Source organism: Trichechus manatus, unplaced genomic scaffold, assembly GCF_000243295.1.
Source record: "Trichechus manatus latirostris isolate Lorelei unplaced genomic scaffold, TriManLat1.0 scaffold00034, whole genome shotgun sequence".
Taxonomy (NCBI): domain Eukaryota; kingdom Metazoa; phylum Chordata; class Mammalia; order Sirenia; family Trichechidae; genus Trichechus; species Trichechus manatus.
In genome coordinates this window covers 7426957-7442091 of record NW_004443970.1, presented here as the reverse complement: position 1 = coordinate 7442091, position 15135 = coordinate 7426957, and the positions used below count along the sequence as shown (strand labels likewise).

Below are 15135 nucleotides of genomic sequence, written 5' to 3'. Positions count from 1 at the left end.
GTAGGTATTGAGTTTCTAGAAACTTGTCCATTTCCTCTAGGTTTTCAAATTTGTTAGAGTACAGTTTTTCATAGTATTCTGTTATGATTCTTTTAATTTCAGTTGGGTTTGTTGTAATATCACCCATCTCATTTCTTATACGGGTGATTTGCTTCCTGTCTTGTTTTTCTTTTGTCAGTTTGACCCGTGGTTTATCAATTTTGATGAACTTTTCAAAGAACCAGCTTTTGGTCTTGTTGACTCTTTCAATTGTTCTTCTATTCTCTATTTCATTTAATTCTGCTCTAATTCTTATTATTTCCTTTCTTCTGGCGCCCGCGGGCTTCTTTTGCTGCTCTCTTTCTACTTGTTCCAGTTGTAGGGTTAATATTTTAATGTTGGCCCTTGCTTCTTTTTAGATGAGTGCATTTATTGCTATAAACTGACCTCTGAGCACTGCTTTTGCTGCAATTACAAAACATTTTTATCACCCATCCCAAAAGGAAACCCTGTAGGTATTAAGCACTCAGTACTCAGTCCCGCCTTTTCCCAGGCATGGAAATCACTAATCTGTTTTCCATCTTTATGAATTTGCCTATTCTAGATATTTCATATAAATGGGACCATTCAATATGTGCCTTTTAGTGTCTACCTTTTTTTACTTAAGGTAAAAACGGTTTGTGCTTGACTGCTAACCTAAAGGTTGGTTGTTCAAACCTACCCTCTGTAGTGCCATGGAAGGAAGGCCTGGTGATCTGCTTTCATAAACATTACAGCTAAGAAAACCCTATGGAGCAATTCTACTCTAACACATGGGATTGCCATCAGTCAGAATCTACTCGATGGCAATAGGTTTGGTTTTGGTGTTTTTTTCACTTAGCATAACGTTTTCAAGGTTTATCCGTGTTGTAGTATATATCAGTACTTCCTTTCTTTTTATGACTAAATGTTTTCCATTGTATGATATGTCGCATTTGGTTTATCCATTTATCATTTGATGTATATTTTGGTTTTTACATTTTGACTGTTGTGAACATTGATGCATTAAACATTCATGTACAAGTTTTTGTGTGAACACTTTTTTTTGATTCTTCTTGAATCAGTTTTGGTAGTTTGCATGTTTCTAGGAAGTTTTCCATTTCCTCTAAGTTGTCTAATTTGTTGGCGTACAGTTGTTCATAGTATTTTCTTATATTTTTATTTTTGTAATGTCAGTAGTAATTTCTCCACTTTCATTTCTGATTTTATTGAGTCTTCTCTTTTTTTTTTCTTAGTCTAACTAAAGGTTTGTCAATTTTGTTAATCTTATCGAAGAATGAACTTTCGATTTCATTGATTCTCTGTATTGTTTGTCCATTCTCTATTTCATTTATTTCCACTCTAATCTTTACTTTCTTCCTCCTACTGTTGTTGTTAGGTGCTGTTGAGTCTATCCCAACTCATAGTGACCCTTTGTACAACAGAACAAACTTTGCCCAGTCCTGCACCATCCGCACAATTGTTGCTGTGTTTGAGCCCATTGTTGGCAGCTGCTGTGTCAGTCCATCTTATTCAGAGTCTCCCTCTTTTTTGTTGACCCTCTACTTTCCCAAATATGATGTCCTTCTCCAGGGACTGATCCCTCCTGATAACATGTCCAAAGTAAGAAGGATGAAGTCTTGCCATCCTTGCTTCTAAGGAGCATTCTGGCTGTACTTCTTCCAAGACAGAATTTGTTCATTCTTGACAGTCCATGGTATATTCAATATTCTTTGCCAACACCATAGATCAAATGCATCAATTCTTCTTTGTCTTCCTATTCATTGTCCTGCTGCTAACTTTGGGTTTAGTTTGCTCTTTTTTTTCCTGAGTTCCTTAAGGTATAAAGTTAGGTTATTGATTTGAGATCTTTCCTCTTTTGTGATGTGGGCATTTACAGCTATGAATGTCGCTCTGAGTACTGCTTTCACTGAATATCTTGAATTGTGATATATTGTGTTTTCATTTTCATTTGTCTCAAAGTACTTTGTAATTTCCCTTGTGATTCCTTCTTTGACCCACTGGTAGTTTAAGAGTGTGTTGTTTAATTTCCACATATTTGTGAATTTCTTAAGTTTCTTTCTCTATGGGTTTCTGATTTCATTCTGTTGTGGTCAGAGGCTGGAGCCCTGGTGGCTCAGTGATCTACCAGCCACTCCTTGGAAACCCTATGTGGCAGCTGTGCTCTGTCCTTCAGGGTCACCATGAGTTGCAATCAACCCAAGGACAACGGGGTTTTTTGGGTTTTATGGTTAGGGGCATACTTTGTATGATTTCAGCCCTTTTAAATTTATTGATTCTTGTTTTGTGAACTAACATATAATCTATCCTGGAGAATGCTTCAGGTGCACTTGAGAAGGATGTGTATTCTCCTGTTGTTGGATGAGTGTTTTATATGTGTCTGTTAGGTCTAGTTGCATTATAATGTTATTCCTGTCCTCTATTTTCTTAATGATCTTTTGTCTAGTTGTTCTGTCTTTTGTTGAAAAAGGAATATTGAAGTCTCTCACTATTATCGTACAACTATATATTTCCGCCTTCAGTTCTGTCAATGTTTGGTTCATACATTTGGGGGCTCCTTTGTTAGTTTCATGCACATTTATAATTGATATCCTTTCTTGATGAACTGACCTTTTTATCAGTATATAATGTTCTTCTTTGTCCTAGGTAACAAATTTTTTACTTTAAGTTTATTTTGTTTGATATTAGTATAGCCACTTCAGCTCTCTTTTGGTTACTATTCCTGTGGAATATTTTTTCATTCTTTCACTTTTAACCTATTTGGATCTAGTATGAGTCTCTTGTAGCTAGCATATAGTTGGATCATGTTTTTTTTTTATCCATTCTGCCAATTTATGCCTTTTAGTTGGAGAGTTTAATCCATTTACATTTAAAGTATTTAATGATAAGAAAGGACTTATTTCTACCATTGTTCTGTTATCCAGATATGTTTTATATCTTTTTGATTCATTAGTTCCTCTATTATTGTCTTCTTTTGTGTTTAGTTGATTTTTTGTGGTGTGCTGTTGTGATTCCCTTCCCATTTCCTTTGGTGTATATTATTTAGTTGTTTTCTTAGTGGTTATCCTGGGGACTGCACTTAGCATCTTTAATTTGTAACAGTCTTGTTTGAATTAATACCATCTTCACTTCAGTAAGGAGCCATGGTGGTGCAGTGGTTAAGAACTACGACTGCTAACCAAAAGGTCGGCAGTTTGAATCCACCAGCTGCTCCTTGGAAACCCTATGGGGCAGTTCTACTCTGTTCTGTAGGGTCACTGTGAATCAGAATCAACTCGACAGCAATGGGTTTGGTTTGACTTTTTGGTCACTTCAATAATATACCAAAACTCTGCTCCTACACAGCTCTGCCCCAGTGGAAAGTAAATTTCAACACTTTTCATTTGGTATTACTTAGTACAGTTTATTTAATTTGTTTGTTGAAATAATCATTTCCTCTGTTTATTATTCCACATGTAGCCTAAAGGTCAGTAAGAGTAGGGATTAGGACAATGGTCACATAAATTATTTACATTGTTATCTTTGCAGATGCATATTTATACCTTGTGTGCTCATTTACATAGGTCTGTAATTATTGTTTTATGTATTTGTCTTTTAAATTATATAGGAAAAAAAGAGTTAAAAACTAAAAATACAATGATACTTGCTTTTATATTTACCTATGTAGTTACCTTTACAGGTATTCTTTATTTCTTGATATGGCTTCAAATTACGGTCCAGTGTCCTTTTATTTCAGCCTGAAGGATTCCTTTAGCTTTTCTTACAGGGAAGGTCTACTACTCAGGGTGGAGGGTGCTACTTGAACTCATGGGTAGAGGCCAGGGATGCTACTAAACAGCCTACAGTGCACAGTACAGCCCTTCACTACAAAAAATAGGAAGGGAACTTGGAAGAAATAATGAAAATGTATTATATTAAATCTACTTGCAAGTGTCACGTTGATAAATAACAATATACTTTATCATCTGTATTAACTAAATAAGTTAAAAACATCCCATAACCCAAAATTCACTTGAAGTTTAACTAGACATAAATTAAAACCATCTTTTAATTAAAAATTCATTTTAAGTATGATTTTTAGATTGATATTTAAATATGGTTGTGTTCTGATGTTTTGGAAAATTTTTACTGAAATAAAGTAACAGAGTCATATTCCGAAATTCTGATTCAGATGGATAGCAGAAATAGCTAGAAAATAATTTATGTGACCATTGTCCTATTCCCTACTCTTGCTGACCCTGTAGGCTACATGTGGAATGCGAATAAACAGAGGAAATGATTATTTCAACAAATGAATTAAATAAACTGTATAAGTAATCCCAAATGAAAATGAGAAAATTTACTTTCAACTGGGGTGAAGCTGAAGTGAATCAAATGTGAGTGTTGATGGCACAACTGTAAATGCTAAGCATTAATAGAGGCAGTGAGGAAATGAAGGGGAAATATATAGTAAGTGCAAAGCATGTTAATATTTAGGGTATTTTCTGAGTCATATTTACTATTTATAGCTCCTCTAGTTCAAGATTTATTTCTGTTGACAGTGTTTACCATTCTGAGCTTTGTCAAATGACCATAAAATCATTACTTTGTAACGTTTGTCATATTGAGTGGAATAGACAGTTAATCTTTTACCCGTTCTTCAGATGGATGAGGGAAGACTAGGGTCTTAAAATAATCACTCAGACAGACTTATAGAACTGTGAGGTCAGATATGAGATGATGTCCCAAGCATCCTGATGCCTGTTAGAAGTATACCCTTGGATGGCAGCCAGGTAAAGGAAACTCGACCTTTGACAGACAGAAGTGATGAGTGGCAAAGGAAAGGATTTTGAAAAACTTGCCAAGAACATGACATCCTCTAAGATCAAAGACACGTTCTAGATGGTATGTGCCCTAGAGGATGAATGGATTCTTCACTGCTTCTTATGTCTCCCTGCTTTTGTTTGCCAGAATTGACTGTGTCCTTCTTTGATAAAGCAGACTGTGCACCCTTTTTCTGGAGCCTTAAGCCCTGGCTTATCTTGACGAAGCTGAAGTATACCCTTATTTAATATTGATAAAGAAAGAGTTCCTTAGGTTTAAGCTGATGGTTAAACATAGTGTCTGCCTTCTGAGGGCATAAAATAACAAAGGGTTATTGAGATTCTGCCATGTACTAAACACTATACTGATACACTTTAAATACATTAACTCATTTGTGCTTCAGTACCAAAAATCAGAAAACCATACCTGTTGCTGTGGAGTGAATTCCGACTCATAGTGACCCTATGGGACAGAGTAGAACTGCCCCGATACAGTTTCCAAGGCTGTTATCTTTACAGAAGCAGATTGCCAAATCTTTCTCCTGTGGAGCAGTTGGTGGGTTTGAACTGCTGACCTTTTGGTTCTCAGCCGAGCACTTAACCACTGTGCCACCAGGGCTCCTTTGCTTCAGTTTGAGTGTTGAATATAACAAACAGTATGAGATGAGACTCTTAACCTCAAGTAGCTTATAGCCTAGCTGCTTAGAGAGCAGCTAAGGATTTCACAACCAGAGAGAAATGTGGTGAAAGTATGATTAACCCAAAGTCATCTTACTACATCTATCCCTTTTCATTGCTTTGTAGTTTACTGGTTTGTTCATTGTAAGCTTCCTAATTAAGAGTACCTTGTCTTGACTAAAGTATTCCTACACTTGAACCCACTGCTGTTGAGTTGATTCCAACTCCTAGCAACCCTATATGACAGAGTAGAACTGTTCCACAGAGTTTCCAAGGAGTGACTGGTGGATTTGAAATGCCAACCTTTTGGGTAGCAGCCATAGTTCTTAACCACTATGCTACCAGGGCTCCATTCCTTAACAAATATTTGTAAAAGAAGAGAATAAGAATAATAACGTCTTTATTTCTACCTTAACCTAATTGTTCAAATGGTTCTTCAACAGCTTAACAGAAGAAGGTAAAAGTATTTTTGCAATAGAATGTAGGGATTTTGTATAATAGCAGTATGCTTTGATATTTAATATTTAGAAAGATATAATGTATTTATATTTAAAATTTGCAAAGCATCAAAATATGCCTCTATTTATTAACTATTTTTGTCTTTATTAGTTTTTCTTTCACATGTCAACATGTTTATTGGAGAAAAGTTATAAAATTCAGATAAATATTTTCATTATTTGTTGAAAGTATAATCAGAGTAAAATATGTGAGACAGAAAAGGACAAATATTATATGATCCTACTTATTTGAAATATCTAGAATTGGCAAACGCATAGAGACCAGAGTTTATTAGTGGTTACAATTCAATTCAAGCCTGGATTCAGAAGAGGACATGGAACAAAGGATATCACTGCTGATGTCAGATGGATCCTGGCAGAGAATACCAGAGAGATGTTTACCTGTGTTTTATTGACTATGCAAAGGCATTCAACTGTGTGGATCATAACAAATTATGGATAACGTTGCAAAGAATGAGAGTTCCAGAACACTTAATTGTGCTTGTATAGAACCTGTACATAGACCAAGAAGTGGTCGTTCGAACAGAACAAGGGATACTGCATGGCTTAAAGTCAGGAAAGGTGTGTGTCAGGGTTATATCCTTTCACCATACTTATTCAATCTGTATGCTGAGCAAATAATCTGAGAAACTGGTCTCTATGAAGAAGAATGGGGCATCAGGATTGGAGGAAGACTCATTAACAACCTGCGATATGCAGAGGACACAACCTTGCTTGCTGAAAGTAAAGAGGTCTTGAAGTACTTATTGATGAAGGTCAAAGAGCACAGCCTTCAGTATGGACTACACCTCAACATAAAGAAAATGAAAATCCTCACAACTGGACCAGTAAGCAACATCATGGTAAGTGGAGAAAAGATTCAAGTTGTCAAGGATTTTATTTTACTTGGATCCACAGTCAATACCCATGAAAGCAGCAGTCAAAAATCAGACAACACATTGCACTGGGCAAATCTGCTGCAAGAAATCTCTTTAATATGTTTAAAAAGCAAAGATGTCACTTTAAGGACTAAGGTGCACCTGACCCAAGCCATGGTGTTTTCAGTCACGTCATATGCATGTGAAAGCTACATAATGAATAAGGAAGACCGAAGAAGAATTTTGATGCCTTTGAATTATGGTTATGGCGAAGAACATTGAATATACCATGAACTACTAGAAGAACAAACAAATCTGTCTTGAAAGAAGTACTGCCAGAATGCTCCTTAGAAGCAAGGATGGTGAGACTGTCTTACATACTTTGGACATGTTATCAGTAGGGCGAGTCCTTGGAGAAGGACATGCTTGGTAAAATAGAACGTCAGCGAAACAGGGGAAGACTCTCAATAAGTTGGATTGACACAATGGCTGCAACAATGGGCTCGAGCATAACAGTGATTGTGAGGATGGCGCAGGACTGGGCAGGGTTTCATTCTGTTATACATAGTGTCGCTATGAGTCAGAATCGACTTGACAGCACCTAACAACAACAACAACAAGGGGCCAGTGACGGGGGAAATGGAGAGTTATTGCTTAAGGGGTACTGAGTTTCTGTTAAGGATGATGAAAATTTTGGATTGGATGATGATGGTGATTGCACAACATGGTGAATGTAATTAATGTAACTGAATTGTACACATAAAAATGGCTAAAATGGCAAATGTTTTGTTGTATATATTTTGCCACCAAAAAAGTCTATAATCAGTAAAGAAAATAAAATTAAATAGCAGAGAGGAAAGGCAGAAAAAGATTGGTGTTTGTCTTAGTCATCTAGTGCTGCTAGAACAGAGATATCACAAGTGGATGACTTTAACAAAGAGAAATTTATTCTCTCACAGTCTAGTAGGCTACAAGTCCAAAATCAGGGCATCATCTCCAGGGGAAGGCTTTCTCTCTCTCTCGGCTCTGGAGAAATGTCCTTGTGATGCATTAGTCTTCCCTTGGTCTGGGAGCACCTCAGCACAGGAACCTCAGGTCCAAAGGACGCACTCTGCTCCCAGCACTGCTTTCTTGGTGGTATGAGGTTCCCCTGTGTCTCTGCTCGCTTCTCTCTTTTATATCTCAAAAGAGATTCGCTTAAGACAGTATCCAATCTTGTATACCTCATCAGTATAACTGCCACTAATCCATTTTTTTAGATCATAGTGATTGAATTTACAACACATAAGGAAATCACATCAGATTACACAGTCATGTAATACTGGGAATCATGACCTAGCCAAGTTGATACGTACATTTTTTGGGGTTCTTAATTCAATCCATGACAGTGTTCACAGGAACAAAAAAAGAGACTCAGCCAAAGATATGAACAGAGAGAAAGACTTGAAGATGAAAGATGGTCTTGGATCCCTTCAGAACTCTAAGAAGGTTCTTCAATGCATGGAGGATTTTAGTGTTCTAAGTGCTCCATGGAAATGGTGCTGGTGACTATAGTATCATTAGGAATGTTGACTTACAATGTGACTCTAACCTAGTTTAATTTTTTTCAGTTCTAAGAACGAAGGGACCTTTAAGTTTGAATATCTTTATTTGTCCAGTTTTTTTCAAGTCACACATTTTTCTGCATTAACACATACAATTTTAGAGTCAGATGATGCTTCAGAGAAAATCTTAGTCCCTTTACTTGGCAGTCAGGTGACTAAAGCTTAGGAGATTTGATGACTTTCCTAAGGTACGCAGCTGGTTTGTGGTAAGCCCACACTGGAATCCTGATTTCCTGACTAGACCAATACTTCCTCTTTTCAACATTTACTCATCCATCCATCCATTCATCCAGCAAACATTAATTTATCATCCACTATGTTTGTGGCACCTTGAGATGTATATAAAGATGAATAAAATACATTACCTATCCTTTGGAATAATCTATTAAATATCTAGTTATAACACAGAATATAGTGAAATCACAGTGATGGAAATGTGAACAAAGTATCATCAAACTGCAGAAGAACAAGTATTTAATTATAATTAAGAGATCAGAAAATATTTCTCTGAGGTTGAAGCCAACTTTATAAAGATTTTGATAGACCGAGTAGACAATAACAGAGCATTTCAAGATGCAAAACTATCAAGTTCAAAGCTACCAAAGTAGGAAAGAAATGGTGGGTTCTGGGGATGATAAACAGTGTGGCTATACCACAAGAGGTATGTTGTGAGTATGGTGTGAGGAAGGCGAGGCAGATGTATCTGAGGTTGCAGGACATAAGCATGAATGTGTAAGGCTACATCGAAGGTTTTTGTTTCACTCTACAGACACTTAGCCCGTATTACAAAGCTAGAATATGAGTTTCACAAATGCAGGGACAATATCATTCATTTTAATATATCCAGAGGCTATTTAGTAGTTCCTAAATTTTGGTTCACTGAGTTAGTAGAAATTCAGTAAACACTTGGTGGATGGATGAATGTTCAGTGGAGAGCCCTCAATGGATGTGAAGGTCTTTTTCAGAGTCTCGTCTATATTTTTGGAAGATAACCTGAGCCATTATGAAAGCTGGTTAGAGGGCTGAGAGATTGGAGGGGGTGGATACCAATTAGGAGGATCTTGCAGAGCCATAGGAGGATCTTGCAGAGCCTGAATTCAAGCCTGGCAATAGGAAGATGAAAGGTTGAGAAACAGTACGTGTAGGTTCCCTAGGACATATGTTTGCTGTACAAACATATAATGGGTACCTATTATATTCTGGGCACTGTGCTTGTCACTGGGGATAGAGATAAACAAGAAATAATCTATATGACCTCCCCCACCCCATCCTTTCAACACCTTCCAGGGCCTACCTTTCCTCTTTCTTGGGACCACTCTCCAGAGGGGTGCACACCCTTCTCCCCCAGCCTGGTCTTTTCTATCCCCCTTCCATCCATTATTTTTCACCATTGCACTTATCACTATTTAACATATATTCTACTTATTTGATTATTATTTGTCTGTCCCTGCTAAAAAGTAAGCATCAGCTTTTAGAGCAGTGTCTGGCACATAGTAGGGGCCTACTACATATTTGCCAAGTGATGAATATAAGAGGAAGGAGGAAATTGATGGGGCAAGATTCAGAAGCAGAGTTTGGCAAATTTTTCTGTAAAAGTCTGAATGGTAAATTTTTTAGATTTTGCTGGTCATAAATGGTCTCTGTTGTATATTCTTCTACTTCTTCCTTTTTTAATAATCCTTTAAAAATGTAAAAGCCATTCTTAGCTCACAGGCCATACAAAAATAAGCTCTGCACCCTACCAGAGTTTGCCAATCACTGTGAGGAAAAGTCAAGGAAACAATCTAGAGCACAGGTGAAGATGTTAACCCATTGCCATCGAGTCGATTCCGACTCATAGCGACCCTATAGGACAGAGAAGAACTGCCCCATGGGGTTTCCAAGGAGCAGCTGGTGGATTCAAACTGCTGACCTTTTGGTTAGCAGCCGAGCTCTTGAACACTGCACTGCCAGGGCTCCGGGGAAGGTGTAAGCTCTGAAAAAGAAAAGGGGTATGTCTTCTCTGAGACTAAAGGGAAAATGAGAAAGCAGATAAAATAAATGTGAACCTTTGAAGTAAAGAAAAGAGAAGTGAGTTCATTGCAGTGGCATCAGCCTCAGTGAGGAGGTTTGCAGTTGAATGTTAAGCACTTGTAGACTGGAAAATCTTGGAAAGAATGTGGTAACTAATCAAATAGAGATAAGCAAGAAAATTGATAAGCATCACAAGATTCAGCCAAAGTTGAATACACGAGTCTATGGTGTGTACTAGAAGACTAGAGAAAATGGGAAAAGGTAGAGCCCAAGAATTATAGCTTGTGACGCTTAAGAGTGATGTTGCACGAAATTCTAAAGATGCCTGGCATCTGGTTCAGAATCCTATTGGATTTTCCTCTTACTCTTTTTTGATGAAATTACTTCTAGAAACAATAAAGAAACATATGCTAATTAATGAAAATAATATCAACAATTAACATTTATTAAATACCTACCATATACAGAGACCCTGGGTGGCCCACAGAGGCCCTGGGTGGTGCTGTTGTCTAAGCACTCAACTACTAACTGAAAGGTTGGTAGTTCAAACCCACCCAGAGGTGGCTCAGAAGAAAGGCCTGGCGATCTGCCTCTAAAAGATCACAGCCTTGAAAACTATGGATTGCAGTGGTACTCCGAAACACATGAGATCTCCATGAGTTGGAATCAACTGAATGGCAGCTGGTTTGATTTTCTGGTTTTATGTGCTGAGCTATATGCATATCTCATTTAATCATATCATGTAGGTTCTGTTATTTATTATCTCTGATTTACAGATGAGGAAACTAATCCTAGAGAAGTTAAGAAACTTATCTAAAGGCATAAAAGCCTCTTAAGCATCAGAGCCGAATGAACTCAGTCTGTCTGGCATCTGGCCCTTGCTGTTACTTTATCTCAATAGGGTGCTGATTAATGAATTGATACCAATATGGAAGGAAGTCTCTAGTGACAGGTCCTGTCTTCATCCCTATCTTGTTTAGCATTTTTATAATGCTTTAGATGAGGGCATAGATAGTGTACTTATCAAATTTCCAGTGAAGTGGAATGAGGAAGGATAGAGAATACATTAGAATACAGAATGAGAACCTGGGATTATCTCAAGTTGGAATGGTTCAGCCCAGAAGAAATGCAATGGAGATAAGAATATAATCCTTTACTTAGGTCCAGAAACAACTGCACAAGTGCAGTGTCTTAGCTATGGGGTGTGTAGGAAGGAAAAAATGCTTAGAGATTTTAGTCATCTCACTTTAATGAGTGTGGTGAACTGCAGCTTGTCCAGAGGGAAATAGGAGAGGGAAGCTGTTGAAGTCCACTTCATCTGAGGAACAGTTAAAGAAACTCATAAAGTCTTAGAGCAAAAATGCTGGTGGTGGAGGGTGGGAAAGAGGGAGCAATGGGAGTGAGTATTGTCTTCAAATATTTCTGGAAGTTTTCCTAGAAGATAAATTAGACGTGTTCTCTTGGACCTTTGTGGTCAGAACTAGGAATAATAAGTGGGGATAGCAGAGATCCAGAGTTTGACTCAGTATGAGAGTAACTTACCCAAATTAGACCTGTTCAAAATTGTCATGCACTGTATTGGGAATTAATGTGTCCTCTATTGCTGGAAGTGTCTTAAACTGAAACTGAACAATCGTTTATTAGAACTTGCTTTAAATGACCTCTGAAGTCCCTGCCAAAACTAAGAGTTTTTAGATGAATAAAGCATTTCTGTACTATTTTTCCAAAAAGTAAACTTCTCAGCTTTCTTCTGTTCTGTGTTTGCAACTTGATTTAGTACCATGTTAGAAATACGGTGATGTACATTAACAGAACTTCTGTTTTGAAACCAACCTGTGCAAATTCTGATTTTTCACTTGGAATATGACAAGATGTTTAGCATACACAGGATGTGTATTTTACTTGTATACAGTTCTTGCCAAAGATGGTACTAAAATTGTACCATATTCCTGCCAATATTTTTCTTTAACCACATCCCATGATATAATTTTTTTTGTAATAAATTTTTGTATACAAGAAGTTGTCTTGAAACGGATAACATATTTTAAGTTGGATTGAATTCTAACACAAAGGATGAAATTGTTTCAGAAGGGACAATCTATTGACTTTCTGAAACTGTTGTACTATTCTTTGAGGTAGTTTAAAAACTTAGTTCTATGATCTGCCTGTTACATTTCTACTGGTTTTTTAGATGTATATTCAAAGTTTTTAATTTTTAACATATCAATAGAAAATTAATTGGATATATGTTGAAAACCTCATTTGCTTTTCAAAAGATATTTAAAAACATCTTATCACTGACATTCATAAAGTTGAAACAGAAATTAGGAAACTTGTCTATTTTCTGTTTTAATTTTTTCAAGTTTACTTAATTCAGTGGGTGTACTACTTATTGAAAAGAATTACTTTTTTTTCCCCCAGGTGTGATTCCTTTTCATGGATTCTCAATGTATGGTAAGTTGACCTTTAAAATATTTATTGTTTTCATTACACTTTAAAAAATTAAGATCACTTTATATCATATTACCCACACATTTAACAAGTAACTGAACATTTTTAAACATTGAATTTTAGTATTTGTTTATATGTCTAATTAAAAAATTAAATTGATGATAAGAAAAACAAAATAAGAAATAAAAAGTCATCATAATTGTTCATATGATGAGTACTTGGCAAGTTAGAATTACAACATAATGTGAAAGTGGTTGTATGGTTTACCATTTTCTAATCCAGTGGAAGCTAGATATAAATTAATATTTAGTTCTAATAGGTATAAAATGAGTTTATTTAAATTCCTGAACTAATTCTCATAAGAGTCTGTAAAAAATGATAGGTCAGAAAGAATCAGAAGAGAGGGATGGCACTGAATTTGAGCTCATGATATGTCCAGGCTACTGGCATGCACAGCAACAATCCCATTAAAGCATGCAGTTGCCCTGAATTTGAAGTATATGTGAGCAACACATGTGCAGGTTTGAGAGACATCAGTGCCTTTCTGGTCTCATGTGTCATTGGATGAGGAATGTAGGAAGCTCAGTGAAGATTAGCTAGAGGAAGAATGCCCTATGCCTAAATGCCACTTATTTTTAAATTTGCATGTATTACATATAAACTTGTTAAAGATTGTTGTCCCTGTTATTTCTAATGCTGTCCCCTTAATTTCTATTGTTGTCCCTAACTTCAGAATAAACAAAAATGCTTTAATATTTTACCTTTGTACCCAAAATCAGCAATGAATTAACATTTGCCTTTGTAAAAAGCCCCTCAGTGTTTAATATCAGACAGTCATGGTGAATTACATAATATAAAACTTTAAAAACTAGCATACAGTAAAAAAGATTAAAAACTGCATTATTCTGCCCTGATGGTGTTGATCATGGGCTTGAATTTACTTTATTAAGTAACCAAAATTTCATAACTTAATACATACAGTTATAGTACCATTCTTTTATAAATATGTGAGTGATTTAAAGACAGAAAACCCAAAAAAGATTAAAAATAATAAATTTTCGCTTCTAATAATAAAAATATTAGCCCTTTTATTCTCCTATTTTAGGAGTTACAACCGCAAAAACTGTTTAATAGTTTTTAAAAGGTGTACTTGGCTGATATAGAGGATACTTAATGATGTCATGAAATCTTAATTCTTCTACCTATTTTCAGTGTACAAAATATATCACTGACTCAGCCTCTGTCTATTCACATTTATAATCAAAGAGGCTAAGGTTTATACAGCCAAGGGGGAAATGTTTGCTAAGGAAATAAATTATGTAAAATTTTTGATACAGAGTTTATTTTTACTATTTTAGAAAAATATTTTAAGCATTCACAAATGCTTTAGCAGCAACTACTTATTTATATGTAAGTCATCCCTAAGGAACTCTAGTTAGCACTTTGCCCCTTCAATTTTAGTCACTGTATTTCTTGGAACTAGCAACACTGTGTCTGTTTTAATTGATTCAAAACTTTTCTGTAATTTAACTGGCCTTCTTCTTTCACATTTATGCACAGTAAGTTTTAGTGTAAGTGTGCTATATTATGATTTCATAAATAAAGTCATATAGTATAATATTTAATTGGTTAAAATGATAATGAGCTAAATTCATTTTTATGGAAGAACCAAATAGGGAAAGATGCTTAAAACAGAAAATTAAGTCACATAGAAGATTTTTTGCATATTATATACAATGGACTAAAACTTTTCAGTTTTTGTAGCCATAAAAGGGAATTCAGCATAAATAACTGTGATATCTTGAAAAGTAACTGATTGTAATTTTTTTAATTAGGTAATTTGTAGAGAAGTGCTTATCTTAAAATTCTGTTCTTCATTCCTTCACTGGAAATAATCATTAATGATGATTAAAAGCTTTAGATTCAGATTACAGATTTTTATATATCAATAACTTAAAAATTAGAGGAAAAAATATACACCATAAAAAGTATATAAATTCCAATCCTTCACTTTAAATTTATAATAATACTATGTATTTGTACCACATCTGTATTTCTTTTTCTTAGGCTGTGATTGCAATTAGAACATGAGTTCTTCTTTTTAAACATATGGAATACCCTAATTTAAGATATTTTAATAAGTGGTAACTTATTTTGATAATAAAATCAAATTTTTAAATTTGTTTTGAAGTGG

General features: G+C 35.6%; 1 protein-coding gene across 8 annotated transcripts in view; it reads left to right on the top strand.

Annotated features, from left to right (window-relative positions):
• The window catches only part of TBC1D19 (TBC1 domain family member 19), a 187668-nt gene that overhangs the window by 145814 nt on the left and 26719 nt on the right, over positions 1 to 15135 (top strand). For all 8 annotated transcript variants that reach the window (XR_002823879.1, XR_002823880.1, XR_002823877.1 and 5 more), the window contains one exon: positions 12912 to 12944. Coding sequence is in view for 2 of the 8 variants with exons in the window: in XM_023730229.1 (XP_023585997.1) it covers positions 12912 to 12944 (33 nt within the window). In the remaining 6 variants the exon portion in view is untranslated. The remainder of the gene's footprint in view (positions 1 to 12911; positions 12945 to 15135) is intronic.